This window comes from Euprymna scolopes, chromosome 20 (assembly GCF_053919585.1).
Source record: "Euprymna scolopes isolate OS-2025 chromosome 20, ASM5391958v1, whole genome shotgun sequence".
Taxonomy (NCBI): Eukaryota; Metazoa; Mollusca; class Cephalopoda; order Sepiida; family Sepiolidae; genus Euprymna; species Euprymna scolopes.
In genome coordinates, this window is record NC_136501.1 from 15,350,112 (window position 1) to 15,370,638 (window position 20,527).

At 33.5% G+C, this 20,527-nt stretch overlaps 1 protein-coding gene across 2 annotated transcripts in view; it reads right to left on the reverse strand.

The window, feature by feature from the left end:
• LOC145241335 (uncharacterized) overlaps positions 1-20,527 on the reverse strand; it is a 110,928-nt gene that overhangs the window by 88,223 nt on the left and 2,178 nt on the right. Inside the window, exon 1 of one of the 2 annotated variants that reach the window (XM_080104179.1) lies at positions 14,917-16,118. The exons of the other annotated variant lie outside the window; for it this stretch is intronic. Coding sequence (XP_079960305.1) covers positions 14,917-16,047 — 1,131 coding nt within the window. The 5' untranslated portion in view covers positions 16,048-16,118. Of the gene's footprint in view, positions 1-14,916; positions 16,119-20,527 lie in introns of those variants that run through there. 2 annotated transcript variants of the gene reach the window in all.

Genomic DNA, 20,527 nt, shown 5'->3' on the forward strand with positions numbered 1-20,527 from the left:
CTGATGCTAACAACCATAAAAAAAAACATGTAAAAAATAAATACAAATCTAGGACATTTGAGGCAACGGATGTCTTGACTAAACAATCCAAACTAAAATCTGTACATAGTTATCACAAACAAGCCAAGATTAATGCACCAAAGCGAGTAGTCGGATTCTCAGAGGGAGAAAATACCATCAACACTTTATGACCTGAATTATGATGTAGATAATTAAAAAATATATTTGTTAATTTTAGATGCTGGCATACTGAATGTAAGCAATGGACAGTTACAATCTGGAGATACCTGGCATCTACCCAGATGAAAATTTGGTGTTTACATATCTTTGATGTTAATGCCGATGGTGATGCTGAACACATAAATAAATTAACACATAAATAAAAACAATACATGTCCGACAGAAATGATACGTGTAATGGGCAGACCTCGGTCGCAATCTTCTGTCAAAAAGTTCATATAAGAAAACCGTTTTAAGGACGCCAGGTGTCTTTGATGTTTATGACGATGGTGATGATGGTTTACATATTGTTTGTTTTATGCATATGACGATAAGAACAGTAAAAAATCTCGGTACTCATGCACTTACTGATCCGTGCTGAAATAATAACATTATTATTTTAAAAAACATTCTTTATCATGGGGAGGAGAGGGTGTGTTGTACCTATTCTGTACTTTAACCTTACAATTGAATAAAAAAAACATATCATAAAACTTTAATTAAACTTGAAAATACGATTTAAAAAATGGCGCGGATCAGTAAGTGCATTAACACCAAAATCTCTAATAAGAACAATACGAAAAAAACAAATGAAGTTCATGGGCCATGTCTATGAAAAAGCAGAATAGAACAGACTAGCAGAAGGTATAAGGGGGGGGGGCACAGTCATAAAATACGCTTAAATATGATATCTTAATTTGTCCAGATTTCGTATATATTATTATAGTCGTGATTTCAAAAGTAAAAACAAAAAAAAAGTAACTGGCGAAAGACCCACAAAAGAATGGTCTATAAAAGAATCCAATCATTTGAGGCTCCTAGCGCCACTGTAACTTTTATTTTTGGAAGAGATAGAGTTTGTAAATATGGAGACAGACATGGTGAGTTTTATAAATTAGTTTGACAGGAAAGATCATGGGTAGAAGAAGCAGAGGACAACAGCGAGAAACATGTTGACAGTCTGAACACCTGGGCACTCTGTTCCGTCTGCCTGCTTCCCACCGGACTACAACTTGGATGTCTTCAAGTCCAACGTTAACAAATTCCTAATGAACCGCCCCCTTAAGTAAACACTTCATCAAATCTCCACACTAACGTAATGTACTTGCAATAACCCTTATCCCTGAGTGGGTTCCGGGCCTTGATAAGTGGTGATCACTGTGTAAAAAAAACAAAAAAAAACAATGAATTCATGAATGCACCAAAGACGAGAAACAAATGGAGAGCCACAGCTGTCAATGTCTGTATACACACCACTTGAATGAATAAAAATGTAAAGATAAGTCCTTTCTCAACGAAAAAGGAACACTCATCATTACGGTAGGTTTAATATAGGATTTTAAGTTGTCTTTCAGAAAAAAAAAAAATTTAAGTAGAAAATTTCAGTGAATAAAATGTAAAAAAAAATTTGTATTCTCAAATGTTGTTACTGTTTGTTTTTACATTACACTAATCTGATTTTCTTTATTGATTTACAATCAAAAGAAGAAGAAAAAAATAGCTTGATTTCTACAGTGTGATGAATCATATTAAGAAGATTGAATGTGTTAGCTCTTGAAATAAAACTTATATGAGCAGTTAAATTTGTGCTTTTGTGTTATTTTTGCATGTTTTATTTTAGGGATTACGAGATTTGTTCAATGTTTAGTAAGCTGATTAGGGTTAGGGTTTTTGAAAGGTTAGGGTTAGGGTTAGGGTTTTTGAAAAGTATTGGGATTTTTCTCAATGGTTAGTCTAATTAGATCTAATAATCAATAACTTCGATTATGTTTGATTTTTATTTACCACAAAACGGCATTACATTTGCAAAGAATTTTCATTAGTTCAAATCCTGCAGTTTTACAGGGGAGTCCCTACTTATCAAGGCTAAGAGGTCACTCGAGAATAAAGGTTAATTAGTCAATACTATGATAAATGGTAATGGTGGACATTGGGCAGAAATTGATTATTCTCCATGTTTCAGTTAAGAAAAACTCCTGTAGCAGCATGAACTGTAGCTTTGCTGAGGTTTTGACATATGCCGCGTCTTCGAAAAGGTAGTCCGCACTGACAATTAAATATAATAATAAACGTTGGAAAAAATTAGTAAAAACAGATAAAACACAAATGTTGGGTATTTGAGAAGGCAACAGCAAAGTCAATCATAAAAGTACAGAATAGTTAACAGCCGAGAAATCATAAACAACAAAAATCCACAAATACCAAATGCAGTAAAATCCAATGATCTATCTTTTGTACTCTCTGAAATTGTTTAAAAAATTATTTTTAAATTTAATTTCTTTTAGCTGTCTTTACAGCAAATAAATTAAGTGCTTTTAGTTTAATCGTTAAGGATTTCATTTATGAAAAATTGTAAAAAATCTATAACTACCACTAACTCTAAATTTGGGAATACAACTCGAACTTAGGGTTTGTGATCGAATAACTCATTTTGTATACAACTTTTCATGAATTAAGCCCCCTGCCTTGATAAGCAGTCATTTGTTTTTATTCGGTGTGTAAAGACCGCTTTGAACAAAACATTTTGAAATTAAAAAAAAAAAAAACTTAGTTTCAGCATGTTAAAAGTACACAGGTTGGTAAATAATTACATTCTACTGTTTTTTTTTTTTTGCAATTTTTTACTAAATTTGTCCTTTTTTTACACTCTTGGAACTGTTTTGGCCTCAATTTTTGTAATGAAAGAGCGTAAAATAGGCCAAATTTGGCCTTTAAAAGGCCAATCTGTCAAACCTTAGAAAAGCCAAATTTTAAAAACAATATGGCGGCCTCAATTATTGTACTAATAAAAAATATAATGAAAGATAATAAAAATTAATTTTTTTCTGGTTTTATTTCAGCTCTTGTGTCTAATAATGTGTTTTATATAAAAATAGTTTTTCTAATTTTTTTGTCTGTCAAATAATTTACGCTGCTAAACTACACATTTGCCCAAACTTTGTTACAGCTGGCACATTTTTGGATAATTGATACATTTTTTAAAAAAAGTCAAGTACATCTATTTTATTAATTCATAATTTTAAGACTTTAACTTAATAATTTACTTGGAAATAATTCCAGAAAATTTATCTTAATCTTGCCAGAAAAATTTAAACACAATCTTTTTCATAATGCATTGTTTTTACATGAAATGTAAGGTTTTTTAGATTTGCGATAAGATTTTTCCATGTATTTTTTATTTCACACACTTTTTTTCTTTGAGAGACTAACTTTAGGCCATAATCTTTCAAATACAATGAAAACGTAATCGAAAATTTAAAACATTTATTATGATCAGCCAGCATTCAAAACCATGTTTCCTACCGAGTCAGCCATTAAAATGCATGTACCTAAGAAATAATTGTTACCAAAGGCAATAAATGCTACTTTTTTACCTACTTGGAGGAGTTTTGTTTATGTTTTAAAGTATTTTATAGCAGTTTTATTTTTATTTTTTTATCTTAAATTGACAGTGTGTCGATGAAAAAAAAAAACAAAAAAAAAAACTGTCTCTCTGCGGTCAAAAAAAAAAAAAAAAAGAGACTCGCCTGTGCCCCCTCTCTTCATTTTTTTCACAGCAGTCATTGTCCTCATATGCAAATTAATGCTATATGTAAATTAATAAACTGTCTATAGATGTAAGTACTTTTCTCTTTCCTTTCTTGATTCAGTCACCTGACAGGATAGACAGAGGCGTCGTCGCTTGTGTAAGTCACATTTTGCATTATTTTCTGTAACATGGCTAAAATAATCAAATGTTAAATTCAACATACTACTGCCAAAAGCTTGCTACTCCAAATTTCGACACTGTGCTGTCAAAACTCAACTCTAGAACACGACGCACTGCTGGCAATTCTTGCTACTTTGACATCCAAATTTAAAGTCAACCCCGTCTCTAAATAATCGTTTTTTTTTTTGTTTTTTTTTATATTCAACCAGAAGAATTTCATTTGCATATTAAGTGACAATGTCACAAGCATAAAAAGAAAAGGGCGACCATTTTTTTCTTCTTTCTTCATTCGTTTTGTCTGTATGGAATTCAACAGATTGCACACAAACAGATTTGTACTAATTTTTTTTAAGTACTTGATTACAGAAGAGCAACTTATTTTACTTTTGGTAGCATTTTAGACCACAAAATATTATGGTAAGAAACGTTGGCCAACATCAATGTTGTGGGAACTCCAAAAACAAAGATAATACAATTTCTGTTTTTGCGGTGCTGTTCTGACTTATGAGTATGAAGACAATGGCGAAATATGCAACTTTCCACAAACGTTACTTTTATGTATAACAGATGATCTACTAGGTCAAATTTCGTCATTTTTTTTTATATATTGCTATTTTTCAAATGACCCTTATATAAATAATATTGTTTTTGCTTAAAAGGATACCTTAACAAAATTTCCACTTTAGACGAACTGTAAGCAAGCATCAATAATATCTGAAATATTTTAACAAAATATCTAAAAACAAAGAAAAAAAAGAAAAAAAAAAGCTTTTTAAATAAAGGCACTTTTGCATTACTGTCATGGAATAACTTTTTTGTTTTTATTTTGAAGATCTCAAAATGGAGACAATTCAATCAGTTTACAAGAATTCTGCCAAAAGAACTCCTGCATTAAATTATTGCTCCATTAGCCTCCTCTCTCTTTTCGATAAAATCTTCTTAATTAAAAAAGCTCTAGTCCATCACCTCCCAGCTGCTAAACTTCTGTCTGACCAATATGGATTTAGGCAAGCCCGTTCTACTGCAGATATCCTAACTAATCTCTGAATGTATATATCATGCACTGGATAAGGCCTTTGACAGGGTATGGCATAATGGTCTTGTCATGAAACTCAGATTATATAGTATTACTGGACGAATACTTAACATAATTAAATCCTTCTTAAGAGAAGAATCCAGGTTGTCCTTGATGGTTGTATGTCTAAACAATATGATATAAATGTGGGTGTGCCTCGGGTCGATCCTTGGACCTTCATTATTCCTGATATTCATAAATGACCTTCTCCGAGATGGGTATATTTGCTGACAATACCACACTCTATAATAAACATGAGGTGAAACCCTAGAGGAAGACCTCCAGTCTGGTGGAATGGGGACAAAAATGGAGGATAACATTCAGTGCTGCCAAGACTGAGAGTATCCTGTACTTCAAGGCCACCATTCGCCCATGTATGGAGTATTGTTGCTACATTTGGGGCTGGTGTTTCTGCTACTAGTCTCTTACTCTTAGACAAGGTTCAAAAGAGTCACCAACCTAATAGGTCCTGCACTGTCAGGTAGACTTCAACCTCTGCATGTCCCACTGACAAAATATTGCACCCCTTTGCCTGTTTTACAAGTATTTTAATGGTGGGTGCTTTGACAGATATAAGCCATTCTTCAACCTAAATACGGCTGACAAACCTGACAAGCAGAAAAATACCACTTCTACACTAGAGATCCCCAGATGCCATAAAACCTTCTACTCTAAGAATTTCTTCCCTTGCATTGCTAGAGTTTGGAATTCCCTTTCGGGTCCCTGCTTCCCTGACTGTACTGACATGTAGAAGTTCAAGTGTAATGTAAACAGACATCTCAACTCCCTACATAGTAGCGTTGCAAATTATGTCCCAGATAGTAGGACACTATATCAAAGTGGCACTGTGCCTTGTTTGAGATTAAAATGCAAAAAAAAAAAAATTCAGAACATGATTGTTTAATCTAATAAGAGAATAGTATTTTCTATAAAAACATTATCTGAATATTTATTGAATTAAAATAAAATTAGGAAAATTCTAATGACATAATAAGTTTTTAATAAAGATTTTCATAAAAAGAGTCAATTCTCAAATGAATGAAAGTCATCTCGTTTTTTTTTTTTTTCAATTTTCTCATCAATTTGTTCAAGCTGGGGATGGGGCACACTCTTGGATGCCAGACATTTATCTGCTATCTCATATATTCCAGCTGGGACATCTTGTAAAAATTCTAACTACTCCTTTAAGTACAATTGTTTGAATCTCGATTTCACTTTAGTTCACCTGGTATATTTGCCAGGTAGATTTTGAAATTCTTTTTCATAAGTCCAGTTGCTCCTATAATTACTGGAATAATAGAGATCTTCCTAAGATTCCAGTTTCTTTTTTTTCATGTTGTCATTATACGACTATGTATGACTTTACAATTTTAGTTTTGAACAGTCACTATTGGAATGCATTGACTTTTTTTTGTTTGATTTGAAAAAACTTTTTTTTTTTACAAAGTTTAAATTTTCGTAACAAAATTAAAATAATCATTAAAATGTATAATTTGGACAGTCATTATTGGCATGCGTGTAAGTGTTTTTGAAAATTAAGTTTTTCTTTACAAGTGATATTCTCTAATTAAACAGTACTGTTCAGAAATTGAATTGTCTCCCCCTGTTCTGGACTTTTCAAAATGAAAACAAAAGTTGCTCCATGGCACAAGAGCCACTTTTTCCTTGGTATACACTGGCACGACTTCCGCTAAAAAAAAAAAAAAAAAAAAAAAAAACTTACCCACCTACAAATTCGAAAAAGGGTCTTAAGTTCACGATATACCTTTTATTTCTTTATGGGTTTTATAGGTTTATGTAGTTCAAATAATTTACGCATCTAAAGTGCCCATTTACCACTTATTTTATATTTAATTTAATTAATAATAACAATAATCATATTTATTTTATATATAACGTATTTTAACTTATTTTCTAATATATGAAAATTAAAAAGAAAGGTAATTGATTTGTTAAAAATTACCGAATTTAAACGCCATTTGCACTTGTCTTCCTTCTATGGCTGACGGGTTCATGTAAAAAAAAAAAAAGAAAAAAAAGTGAACTCAGTAATTCTTGTCGCCTTTTTGACTGCGCCGAGTAAAAATAATAATGTGTAGCTACTTTAACGAGCAATACATTAACCTCGCGTAAACCTGTTCATTGATTTAACTGTCTTCCTTAAAGATGGACTGCGAGCATTACGTTGATCTTACATAAACCAGTTTGATGATTTTTAACCACCGTACCTTTATGAATTGTCTTCATTATAAAAGATGACTTATCCGGTAGCCACTAACGTCTTGGCTACACAAGGCATATCATTTTGCAAGGAAATAAAGGTGAGTGTTTGTTCAGCAGTGCATGCAGTCTCACGACCCCTCACCTCTCTATGTGAGGAGAAATTGTCACATATATTTGAGGTTTTTACAATAAGATAACGTGGGGAATACGGTGCCCGGAAAACTCGTTCCCTTTTTTTTTTTTTTTTTGCTTAACTTAAATTAATTATTTTACTTAACATATTCACCGAATTTCACACTTCAAAACTCAAAAGCGGGATAATTAAACACAATCGGAGTTCTGATATTCAGACGTCAAAATAAGGTATGCAAACAATTTTTTTTTTTTTATCTATAATTCTGTCCCTTACAACAACACAATATGTTTTGTTCAGTTTCAGATGATTATTTTAAGCATATTTGTTCCCACTTCAAAACAAGGGGGGTTTTGTAAGCAAAAAAATATATATAAATATCGTTTATGAAAAATAAGTACACTGTTATCAAGTTCATTCTTCTCCTAATAATCGCTGAAACTTTCGTATTGATCGGATAATTACCTGATTTTTGGTAGATTTTTAAAAAGACGGTCCGTCAAAAAGTACTGACCTGCCCCCCCCCCTCCCAGTTTTGGCGGTGCCTAGTGGTCATGTGTGTGTGTGTATCTGAATTATTAAGATGGGCTGTCTCATATATGAGAGTATACCAGAGAGTATATGCGTATGTATATCTATGTATGTGTACGCCTATGTAAACTATAATAATACGCTGTTTCATATAAAGGGGTTACCGTAACCACCGTAGCTAGAAGGCACCTTATTAAATAAAATTTATTAAATAGAGTTTTTGTGTATGTACTTGTATGACTGTATATTTATGCGTTAGGGGTAAGCAGATGTGTGTGTGTGTGTGTATTTGTATATATGTATATGGATATCTATATATCTATGTATCATATTTATACATATATGTGTGTCTATGCCCGTATGTGTATATATGTTTTATTGAAAGGTGTATCCGATTGGGATCTACAGGTTTTAAGGTTCCCAATTAAGTTTTGTATTAGTATGGCTATTTATGTTAAGTTAAGTATCTGTATAGATATAACTACGTGTATGGCTATCAATGTAGATTATATGGGTGTGCGTTTACGTTTTGTGTAAATGTGTATTTAACTGTATATATAAATTATGTATATTTGTGTGTGTGTGTGTGTGTGTGTGTGTGTGTGTGTGTGTGTATATATGTACGCGGGTGTACAGTATCAGAGTATGGATTTGTGTACATGTATTGAGGTATATTTATGCGTGCAGAAGTTGAGTCTTGAATATATTTATTTTATTTTTATACTTATAATTCATATTTCTGTGCGTATATGTACGTTAGAATATAACAAACGTGTGTATCCACCCCTGAGTGTGCGTGTGTGTGTGTGTGTGTTTTATTTACTTCTAGAATAGAATGTGTATGTAAACTTAAAATGGCGGCTTAACCGAACTGGATAATCATCTGAAGCATGCAGATGCTTTGGACCACCGGCCAGGCGAGACAAAATGTAGCACAAGACGAGATAAAAAAGAATATAAGGGAATAAAAAAAAAAAAAAAAGAAGTTAAGATATGGAAAGATAAAAACCTGTGAGGAATAGATCGTTACTTATCCTCCACCACACATACACATATTAGGTGACAAGATTTCTAATTTTGTAAACGAAATAAGGATTTTTTTTTTTTTTTTTTTTTTTTTTTTTTGCGTGTCTTGAAATATCAGTATTCGAAGATTATTCGTGGCCTGAAGACGTAATCTCCTCAACACGGGTGATTACAGAAACATGCACATATGTAGCCATCAATGTTTGTATAAATAAATTATATATAATAAATGCTATTAAAGGCATGATAATGTACTCTTCTACCTACCCGGATAAGTGTCGTTCTTACTTATTTTAAAGTGTTTATTTAGTTTGAAACAAGTAGTATTGTGTTTAGAACAATAAAAAAAAATGACGGACACGAGACGATGATCTTAAGGATCTCGACAATCGTTCGAAAATTAAATAAAATACTAATAGACCCACCTAAATGTCTTGGGGGCATTTATTGGGTAGATAGAAGAGTAACATATCTTGCCTTTGGTAACGTTTGTTTTTGGTACTTATGCAGAGAAGGTACCGTGCCGCGCAAAGAACGACAATGTTATTTACGAGGGGAGGGTGTTTTGTAACTAATCTGTACTTTAACTTAAGAATAAACAAAAGATACCGTAAAACTTTAATTTAACGCGTAAATACTATATTTTAAAAAAAATCTGTAGCAGGTGTCTTTGATTACTGAATTTAGAATGCTATTTTATTTCATAGTATTTTCGATACTTGTACAGTTTAATCAAGACATCAAAAATGAAAATATAGAAAAAAAAAAAAGGTTATATTGTACGCATCCGTTTTGAACTGAAGATCACCGGAAAAAAAATTTCATTTAATTTGATCGAGTAGTTTTTGTTTTTATGACAGCACGTTGAAGTTTTTGTTTGGATTTTAAAAACTCAGTTTAAAGCGCCGACATTCCCTTCCCCATCTTTAATACTAGCTTTTCTTCCTAAAAATCGAATCTTTTGCTCGGTATCATAACAAATTGTTTTTTCGCTGTAAAACAAAAACTACTTGATGAAATTAAGTGAAATTTTGGTACTAGTGCACTAATTGATCCGTGCTGAAATAATAACGTTATTATTTAAAAAGTAGGCACCGCCAAAAATGGCCGAAAAATCAAGTTGTTTTTTAAAACGAAATTACATTTATTAAAATCCATTATTTCTGAGTAACTTTTTTTTTCCCAGAAAGATAAAACCCTGAATTTTATCATAGAAAGCAGAATAATGTAAAACTTTTTCTACTATTTTTAATTAAATTTTAAATGTTAAATTTTCCCCAAAAGTTAACAATTGGCGTTTTTTATTTTGCACAAAAAACATATATAGTTTAAAAAAAAAAAAAAAAAAGGTTTTTGAAAGAATTAATTTGTTTATTTCTTGTCTAAGATTTAGGGTGATTTTCTATGAGAATATGCAAAAATATTATAAGTACCTGGATTTCAAATAATTCCACTTATTCATATAGGCAACCAGTTACTTCGAGTCGATTTGATTACTGTTTACATTTGTACTTGATAACTACGGAAGACCAAAAAGCCAAAAAAAAAAAAAACAACTTATTTTTCAGTGACGAAAATTTCAATGTATTATTAACGCTGAGGCTGGCCAGTACCAGATGGGTGACCATTTGTATGAGTATTGTTTTTAATGTGTATGTGTGTGGGGGGCAATTTAAAGCAGAATAAAAAAAAATTATTTCAGCGCGTTTGGTCCACCGTAGTCGAAAGGCGGCAAACGTTTCCAAACTGGATCGAAAAAATAATGATATTTTTAACACAAAGGGCACAATATTTATCGAATTTTTTTTTTTTTTGTATCGATTCTACAAAGCATGCCCTGTTTAATAATGGTCATATTCGGCTCGCTAAAAAGAAATTGTTAATTTATTTATCAAAGATCTTAAAATGGCTTTTTTCGTATAAATATTAAAAAAAAATTTTTTTTGTTTGTTTTACTTAGCTTAAATTGTTTTACTTAACATATTCACCGAATTTCACACTTCAAAACTCAAAAGCGGGATAATTAAACACAATCGAAGTTCTGATATTCAGACGTCAAAATAAGGTATGCAAACAAGTTTTTTTTTTTTTTAATCTATAATCCCGTCCCTTACAACAACACAATGTTTTGTTCAGTTTCAGATGATTATTTTAAGCATATTTGGAACCCCCTCAAAACAAGGGGGAGGGTAAGAATATATATATATATATATATATATATATATATATATATATATATATTTGTTTATGAAAAATAAGTACATTGTTATAAATTTCATTCTTCTCTTAATAATCGCTGAAAATTTTGTATTGATTGGATAATTATCTGATTTTTGGTAGATTTTTAAAAAGACGGTCCGTCAAAAAGTATTTACCTGCCCCCCCCCCCTTAGTTTTGGCAGTGCCTATTAAAAAGTCATTTTTAACATGGGGAGGGTAGGGTGTTTTATACATATTCTGTACTTTAACCTTACAATTGAATAATAAAAAAAAAAAACATAAAACTTTAATTAAACTTAGAAATACGATTTAAAAAATAGCGCGTATCAGCAAGTGCTGCTACAGCACTTGCTGATCTGCACTATTTTTTTCGCTGCTACAGTGTAGCAGCAGCGAAAAAGTTTTTTCGGAACTTCATTCCATAACGGATACGTACCATTTAAACTTTTTTTTTTTCGATATTTTCAGTTTTTAATGTCTTGATTAAACTGTACAAGTACCGTATTTTAAAGTTGAATTCGGTTTTTACGATATTTTTGTTTATTAATTTGCTAGAATAACTTTTTTTAATTTAGTAATCAAGTAAAAAAAAAATGGCATTTTTACTTGATTAAATAATTTGAAATAATAAAAGTGATTTTTGTTTTAATTTGCATAATGCGTCACTGATAGTTTGAAATAACTTAAAAAAGAAAAAAAAAGCATCGTTAATGACCGTTTTATTAGAAAGAAAAAAAAAACAAGTCCACTGAATGTCGGCTGGATGTGAGAAAAAAGTGAAAGTAAAAATCGGGGAGGCATCTGCTATCCCCCCACCCCACCCTCAAGCACGTTACCTTCTTTGCACTATCGCGTTTTTTGTTTTGTTTTTTTATACTGCAAAATGGCCGCTGTTATTCATAGGCAAAGTGTATAAAGATAGAAGTTTAATTAAAAATTAACTAGTAACCTAGCTTGCCGTTGTCCGGGAACAATAATTTGAAATTATTTTGAGCAAGTTTTCATGATATAAATCTTTGGATTTTTTTTTTTTTTTTTTTTTCAAAGTAAAATTATTTGGGCGGACCTGAACGAGAATCACCCTCATCCCCGCAATATATTAGTGGCCAATAATAATCCACTGAAAAAATTGCAAAAAAATCGAAAGCCGTTCTTAACTTAATGGGGAGGTTGGAGGTGTTTATTCCGAAAGCCGTTCTTAGGGGTAGGTGGGGGATTCTCGTTCAGATTCACCCTTATTTGAAAATATTGAAGCAGTTTAAACGGGAATTTCTGGCGTCACCAGGTTTGAATGAAAAACCCCGTAATGCAATGCACCCAGCCCATAACCCCTTGTTTATTCATTTTTACATATTAAAATATTCTTTTTTTTTTTTTTGTGCTTTTACAGAAATTGAACCGAATTTTTTAAAACATAACCTAATTCTAATCAAAGTTGTAAGGTTCTTTGATAAAAGTAGTTTTTGATCAGTTCAAATTCTGTAGAAGCGCGTATTTGGGGGGGGGGCAAAGATGTATTCAGTATTGATGAGGGAAGAAAAGTGATTAATTGGAGTAAATTTTGTTTTACGAGGGAGTCGCTAAAGGCTACTCGAGGATAAGGGTTAATTGAGTGTAAGGTGGTCACTGAGACTACAATCTAGTAGACTAGTAATGGGTGCAATTTGATTACGGGGGCGGCTCAACAGAAATTTGTTTACATTAGACTTGAAGACGACTATGTTGTAGTCGACTAGAAAAAAGATCGGTGATATAGCTCCACAGGCGGTCAATTCTAGGAAAGAAGTTTTGTTCATGGGATTTGTTTAGATATATGTACAGATAGTGGGGAGAAACTGTTGATAGTGGTTGAAGTTGGACGAGTTTTTGCAGCGAATGCCTTGAAGGGCCATAGACTGAAGTTCAGTTGGACACTTTCCATGAAAGCAACAATAGACTTGCAACGTCTCTTCCGTGAGAAATAGGTTGCAGAGTGGAGATTTGGTAACTTTATAGTCTTTTATCGATAATTATGAATCTGTTACCGCGCTGAAATAAAGCGTTACTTAGTAATCCATTCTTTTAACATGAGCCGGGAGGGTGTTTTGTAATTATTCTGTACGTTACAATTTAATGAACAAAAATATCGTAAAAATTGGATTTAACTTGAAAATACTATTAAAGAAATAGCGCAGTAACAGATGCATACGCATAAAGTACCCTTTTAGCCTCTCCCTCCGAGACATTCGACTTTTGTAGAGAATCGATGAGTCCCCCTGTGTTCCTATTTATTTACCTCACCATGAGGGCAGAGTTAGACACAAGGTCGGTTTTTAATGTGGGGAAAATCCAGCTCTCTAAAAAGGGACACTCTAGATAGGAACAAAAATAAAAAAATTGTCTCGGTCATGAAGGATTTCTCGACTACCCGAGGACAGAAAAGGTGTAGTGTTGTATCAGAACAGATACTACACTTTGTTTCTAACCAAAAGGCCAAGAGGGCCCCTGTGTTACTTTCATTCCAAGTGCAGATATTCTTTTTAAAGTTGATGCTATAATATAACAAAACGTTTGCTTTTTTTTTTATTTTTGTGACTGTCCGGACCTATCGCAAATTCCACGATAATATTCTTTCTTTAATGGAAATATATTTTCGCCAAAACCTTAAGATTTTGTAAACAATGATTGTAACTTCGGTACTAGTGCACTTATTGATCCGTGCTGAAATAATAACGTTATTATTTAAAAAAGCCATTCTTAACATGGGGAGGGGAGGGTGTTTTGTACCTATTCTGTACTTTAACCTTACAATTGAATAAAAAAAACCCATAAAACTTTAATTAAAATTGGAAATACGATTTATAAAATAGCGCGGATCAGTAAGTGCACTAGCACCGTAACTTCTATATTTAGGAGTACAAAAGATATATATATATATATATATATATATATATACACACACACACACACACAAATGTACTATGCAGAAAGGTTTGTTTCATTCCCGAGGTAAATCATAAGGTTAATTGCATGGATTTACGCTGTACAAAGTTTTTTTTTTTATAATTAAGCTGTGCATACTCCAACTTCTAATCAATTAAGATCCTCGATTTTATTAACCTTCTACTCGTGTATCGAACACTGTTGAAGTCAATCCTGAAAAAAAAAAGTATACATATGCTATGAAAAATATATGGCAATTAAGCTACACAGAATTTTCCGCATTTCATCATCGCGACGATTCATCACAATGAAAGGCGGAAAATTCTGTGTTTCATAACTTGCTACCGAGCTCCACTCAAGTATTGAGCACTGTTGACATAAATGCTGAAAATCGATACATAAAATGCGTCAAAAACTAAGCACGCGCTTGCGCGTAAAAAATGGCCACTCGGTGATAAGATAAGGAATTACATTGCTTAATATGCGGAAAGCTACTTGTTTGCGCAAAATTTAAATGCGATATTCGTTTTCAGCATACTCAAAAACCCCAAAAGTCGTAATTTTAATTAATAAGTGATTAAGGCGGAAAGAAGATATATTATATATCTATATATATATCAGTGGTGAAAAAACCAGACTAGTGCTCAATGTGTAGCCAGAGCAGTATATAGGAAATTTATTACTGAGTCCAGAATTCTGACGAAGCTAGTCGGATATTTCCTCTTTTTGAGGATTTCCCTCTAGCTGAAACAATATGTAAACACTCATTCTGGATTCACAGTAATAAATTTCCTATATATATATATATATATATACACACACACACACACAATAACGAGTGATAAATATTAGTTGAACCTGTGATAGTTCGACCGATATAGCTGTAGATGTTTCATCTTCCTCTTCTTGGTCACGTGTGTATGCATTCGGTTCATCCGTTAATTTGACAATTTCTGACAATTCCTCTTCACTCTTAATGTCTTCTAACATTTCTTGGGGCAAATTTGAAGTGTTTAATCCAATCTTTATTCTACATCCGAAGAGTGCTTCATACGGTGACATTTTGATAGCCGTATGATAGCTCTGGTTTTTCATCAATTGGATGAAGCGCAGGGCCGTGCTCCATTGGGTCGAGTTCTCCTCCCGCATCCATGCTGTTAACATGTTTTGTATATCCTGACTGTCCCATTCCACTCTCTTTTGGTCCCGGCTATGGTAAGGCTTTCCATAGACAATCTTAAGCTGGGACCAATACTTTTTAAGACTTAACACAACCTGACTGGAAAATTCCGGTCCAATGTTTGATTGTAAGATAGACGGGGCTCCAATAAGGGTGAAAATGTCTACCAATTTAAAAGCCACCTCGTCGGCGTTTTTTGTTTTAAGCGGTTTCAGTACAACAAATTTTGTGAGGTAATCTTGATAGACGAGTATATATTTGTTGCCTTCTTCATCAGGGTGGGATCGAAAATCGATCAAGTTAACTTGACAGCGAGAATTAACTTCCGTGCAAACAAAGGGCCTAGCAAGTCCCTTTTTGTTAGCTTTCAGCTTATGTTGGCATGGTATACAGAGCTGAAGGAATAACTCAATATCATGACGTGTAATGTTCTTATATTTCGGCGAGAGTTCCTTAATCAATCGATCGCGACCACAATGGTTAATCGATATGTGAATGTTATAGATGACATCGAATAGTTCACTGTCGGGCACATAAAACTGTAACTTCTCATCGTCGGTTAATGGTTTAATTAGCTTGGGCTTATCTTCGACAACGAGAACGTCATACTTATTCAATAGCCAGTAATGGCGAGGTACCTTCTTTGGGGCGTTTTTAGCAATTTTCACTTCATCCACTAATTCTTCATAACGTTCGTCTGTTAGAAAAACGGCGTTCCTTCCTGCTGTACTCCGATTTTTTTGCAGTTCTATGTAGAACTGTTGCTTCATTACAGGATCCGGTTCGCAAGATGTACTCGCAGTCTCCATATCTGGAGAGCGAGAGAAAGAACGAACACAACGTCGCGAGTTGTTGTGAGACAGATTTCGAATAAGGAATCACAAATACGCATGCGTCAATATCGGCCGATGACGTTTTGCAGTAGTTTCACACATTGCCTAACAAAACGCATTCGGCAGTTTAGAAAATAGCTAGGAAATGTGTTCCACGAACGAACACTAGGATGGCGGCGGCGGCGGCGGAAAACACTGCTTTTCTTTGGCTTAGAAGCATGAAAAAACAAACTGTAACACTTGAATTTGGTCTTAGCTATAATTATATAAAAATTTCTTAAAAGGTTCCAAATCAATTTTAAATTCGAAACTTGTGGATAGAAAGTAATTTCTTGCTAGAATTAAATGTAATTTTATGTTATTGACGTTGTGGACGTGATCAAATAAAACAGTTCTTATTTAGAATTCAACCTAAATAATAATAATAATAATAATAATAATAATAATAATAATAATAATAATAATAATAGCGAAAACACGTGACAATCTTTATGAAAATCTTTATCATCGTCGCAGAACGAAGATGGCATATTCCAAAAATTACGTAAATTGATCAAGTAGTTTTATTTTTAACAAGATTAAAGTTTTATGAGGAAACAAAAGGGGACTGTCTCGCGTCGTCATCTTACAAAAACAAGGGCAAATAAAGTCACTAATTCATACTTGAGATCAGCCTTGTAATGCTACCTATTTCACATTAATCGCTTTAAATCCTTTAAGTATGATTTATGTGAACGTGTCTGTCTGTGTGTACATTTCCCTACGCAATAACTGTCAATTTTTAGTCTACAGACTCGAAATTTGATATAAAGGGTACTGAGATTTGGGAAAATCTTTGTGATCGGTTTTCCGCCAGAAATCCAGCTGGTAAGGGATCAAAGTTCAACGATTTGACCTTTGAGAACTCTACCAAACTCCTCCCACAATTTTGGGTCTAAACACTTGAAATTTTAGATATAGGTTCCTTGGACATGGATCTAACTTAATAACTTGATTCGAGCCCAAAGCAATAAATGTTAAGGGGTCATAATAGGGATCAAAGTTTAAAAAAATTGACAATTTCTTTTTTTTTTTTTTTTTTTTTTTGCTCAGCATAAACCTAAAAAACACCCAGGCACACATGATAGTAATATATATATATATATATATATATATATATAAAGTGAACGTGTGTGTGTACATTTTCCTACGCAATAACTCTGTCAATTTTCAGTCTACAGACTCGAAATTTGATATACAGGGTACTGAGATTTGGGAAAATCTTTGTAATCCGTTTTCGGTCAGAAATTTGGCTGTTAAGGGGGTCAAAAGCTCAACGATTTGACCTTTGAGAACTCTAACAAACTCCTACACTAATTTTGGGTCTAAACACTTGAAATTTTAGATATAGGTTCCTTGAAGCGGAAATGATGTAATCATGAACGAATGAAGCAAGATGATTTTGTATAAATGCTTAAAAAATATATAATTTATATATGAAAGCTTTCGGTAATTTGGTAGAATCGCTCATGTTTCCAATAGACTGGTTTATTTATTTTATTTAGAGTTAGATATTGTTCTTAGGCATTCGGAAAACGGAAAGCCATTGAAAATAAAGAAATAATAGACAGTCTGGAAGGATTTTCTTTATTAACCGAAAACAGAAAATATGAAGTATAGTATCGGAACGAAACAAATACATTTTACTTCTCACGTACAGGAAGAAGTGTAAATATTTGTTAATAATTTCGCTATATAAGATATTATGTACGGCATAATCACGTTGACACACCGGTTCTCGTCAGATCACCGAAGTTAAGCAACGTTGCCTGGCTAGTACCAGATGGGTGACCATTTGGGAATTCTAGGCGCTGTATGCGCTTCCCACTTATCTCGGCATTTGTTTCCAGTCGTCCTGAACCTCCACTTGCTACTGATATTCAACAATGTCAACTCAGGAAAGGTGTGGTTGGAGATTGTGCAACTCTCGTCACAAAAATTTCACGCGCATGCACCCTTACAGTGGGTATTCATAGTCTGTCAAGACTGAAGGCAGGCTATAAGATGTTTGGAGCATTTATTAGTATAGACAAGTTACAAAAAATGGTCACAAAACAAATATATAGCAAATGAATGTTACCAAAGGCAACACGTTATTCTTCTACCTAGCTGGATAAGTTTTTTTTTTTTTTTTTTTTAACCCGAATAAGTTGCAGGGATATTATGTAAGGAGCTGAGCAGCAAGATGTCTGTTCACATTGCACTTGAACTTCTGCATGTCAGTACAGTTGGGAAAGCAGGAATCCGGAAGGGAGTTTCTAGTTTAGCAGTTCTGGGAAAGAAGCTATTGGAGTAATAGGGATCTAGGGATCTCTCCTGTGTAGGGGTGGGACTTTGCTGTTTGTCGAGTTTGTTGGGTTACGTCGAAGGGGTACAAGGGCTTGTATTTCGTCAGAGCATCCATTATTGAAATGCTTGTAAAACAGGCAGAGGGATGCTACATTTCGTCGATGGGACAGAGGTTGAAGCTTAGATGACAGTCCATGACCTATCAGGTTGGCAACCTTTTTGAACTCTTTCTAGGAGCGAGAGACTAGTAGCAGATGCACCAGCCAAATGTGACAACAATATTCCATACATAAGTGAATGTTGGCCTTGTAGAGGTACGGGATACTTTCAGGCGTAAGTAACTTTAAAACGTTTATTTAGTTGGAAACACAAGAAGTGTAGAGTGCTTAAGTTAAAAGGATAACAAAATGGCGGACATGTGATAATGGAGTCTCGATAATCGCTCAAAATCCAAAATAAAACAAAATTCTGATAGGAATATCCCAATAAATGTCACCGTGACACTTTCGTTTTCTTGCCTATACTAATAAATTCCTGAAGTTTGTATTTGTGTAGATGCAGAGAATTAAAAAAATTTTTATAAAAAAGTACTATTTCTTGGGATTTTTTGGCCTTCGGGACAAGATCAAAGTGTGTTTTAAAAATTGGGAGTTAAGTAGGACGTCCCCAAATATGAAAGGGTGAATGCGGTATTATGGTGAAAGAAGATACTAGCTGGGAGAAACTTTTGACTTTGTTTAGTTCTGGAGTGACAAGGATGACTAACGACCCCCAAAATCCCCCCCTTTTGAGTTGGCCATATGTGCCTAAGTTTTTTGTTCATCATTGATTTTGACTGTATTTTTTAACATGAATAAAAGATTTAATATCTCAAAGTGTAGTATCTGTTCTTCAGATGCTGCACTTCAATTTCTTATTCTGTCAGTGGAGGAGAAATCCTTCACGACTGAAACAATTTTTATTTTTGTTCCTTTTCTCCATGTTAAAAAACGACCGTGGTGTCTGTCCCGTGGGGAGGCATTGTAAATAGGAACTATATCATCACACTGGCAGTTTAAAGACGTCAAAACCACTTCCAACGGCCACGAAGATTATATAAAATGGAAAGAATATTTGATACGATATTTGTAAACGTGTTTATCTCGATCCAAAGTGCCCCTCCCTTTTTTTAAGGATAGGGAGCTGGATTTCCTCTACAAAATTAAACTGACATTACACATGCAAGTAGACAATGAAAATGAGTATATTGACATTCGAAAGTGATTTTGAAGTCTTTAAACTGGCGGAGAGAAAGTAGCTTGGGTGCATATGAACACTTGCTCGGTAATATTTAATAACGAGTTATGAAATCGGCCCAAATGGTAACTATATAAAATTAAACTGGGGTTCCTGACACCCCCCCTATTTTTTTTTTCTTTTTTCTGTTGTATTTTGGGCAATAGGGAAGCTTAATTCATTGTTCCAAGGGAGGTAAGTCTATTTTACTAAAGTAGTTGATAAAAAAATTTCTTGCAATTACTCGAATGTTTTAAGAAAAATTACAATATCGTCGCCTTTTTACATATTTTTTGTTAATGATATAAAACTTTGTTACAAAAGTTTTTTTACAATACTTAGTAAACAGTTACCTCCCTTAGACCAACGAGTTAAGCTTCCAAATTGTATTGTTTTCTTTTTTTATAAATTGTGGATTTAATATAAGTAATTTTCTGTTTTAGGTCAATGTGCACTGGTTGTCCAACATGCAAAGGGGGTTATTCCGAAAGCCGTTCTTAACATGTGGAGGTTGGAGGGCGGGTCTTTATTCCGAAAGCCGTTCTTGACACGAGGAGATTGGGGATATTTATTACGAAAGGCATTTTCTTATCTTCAATCTCATCAGGTTAAGAACGGCTTTCGGAATAAACACCCTTTGCAGATTGGACAACCAGTGCAGTGACTGCAGTGCACATTGACCATGTTTTTATATGGATTATTTCGAACCGAAGCCTTTATTTAATCGACGCGATAGCGCGCCCTCGTTCCGTCGGTTATGATCGGATAGAAGTCTGAAATAATTCGCAATAATTGCAGTTACTGCATGCACCGAGGATTGAACCTGCAACCACCAGAAGAGTTTTTACTTAAA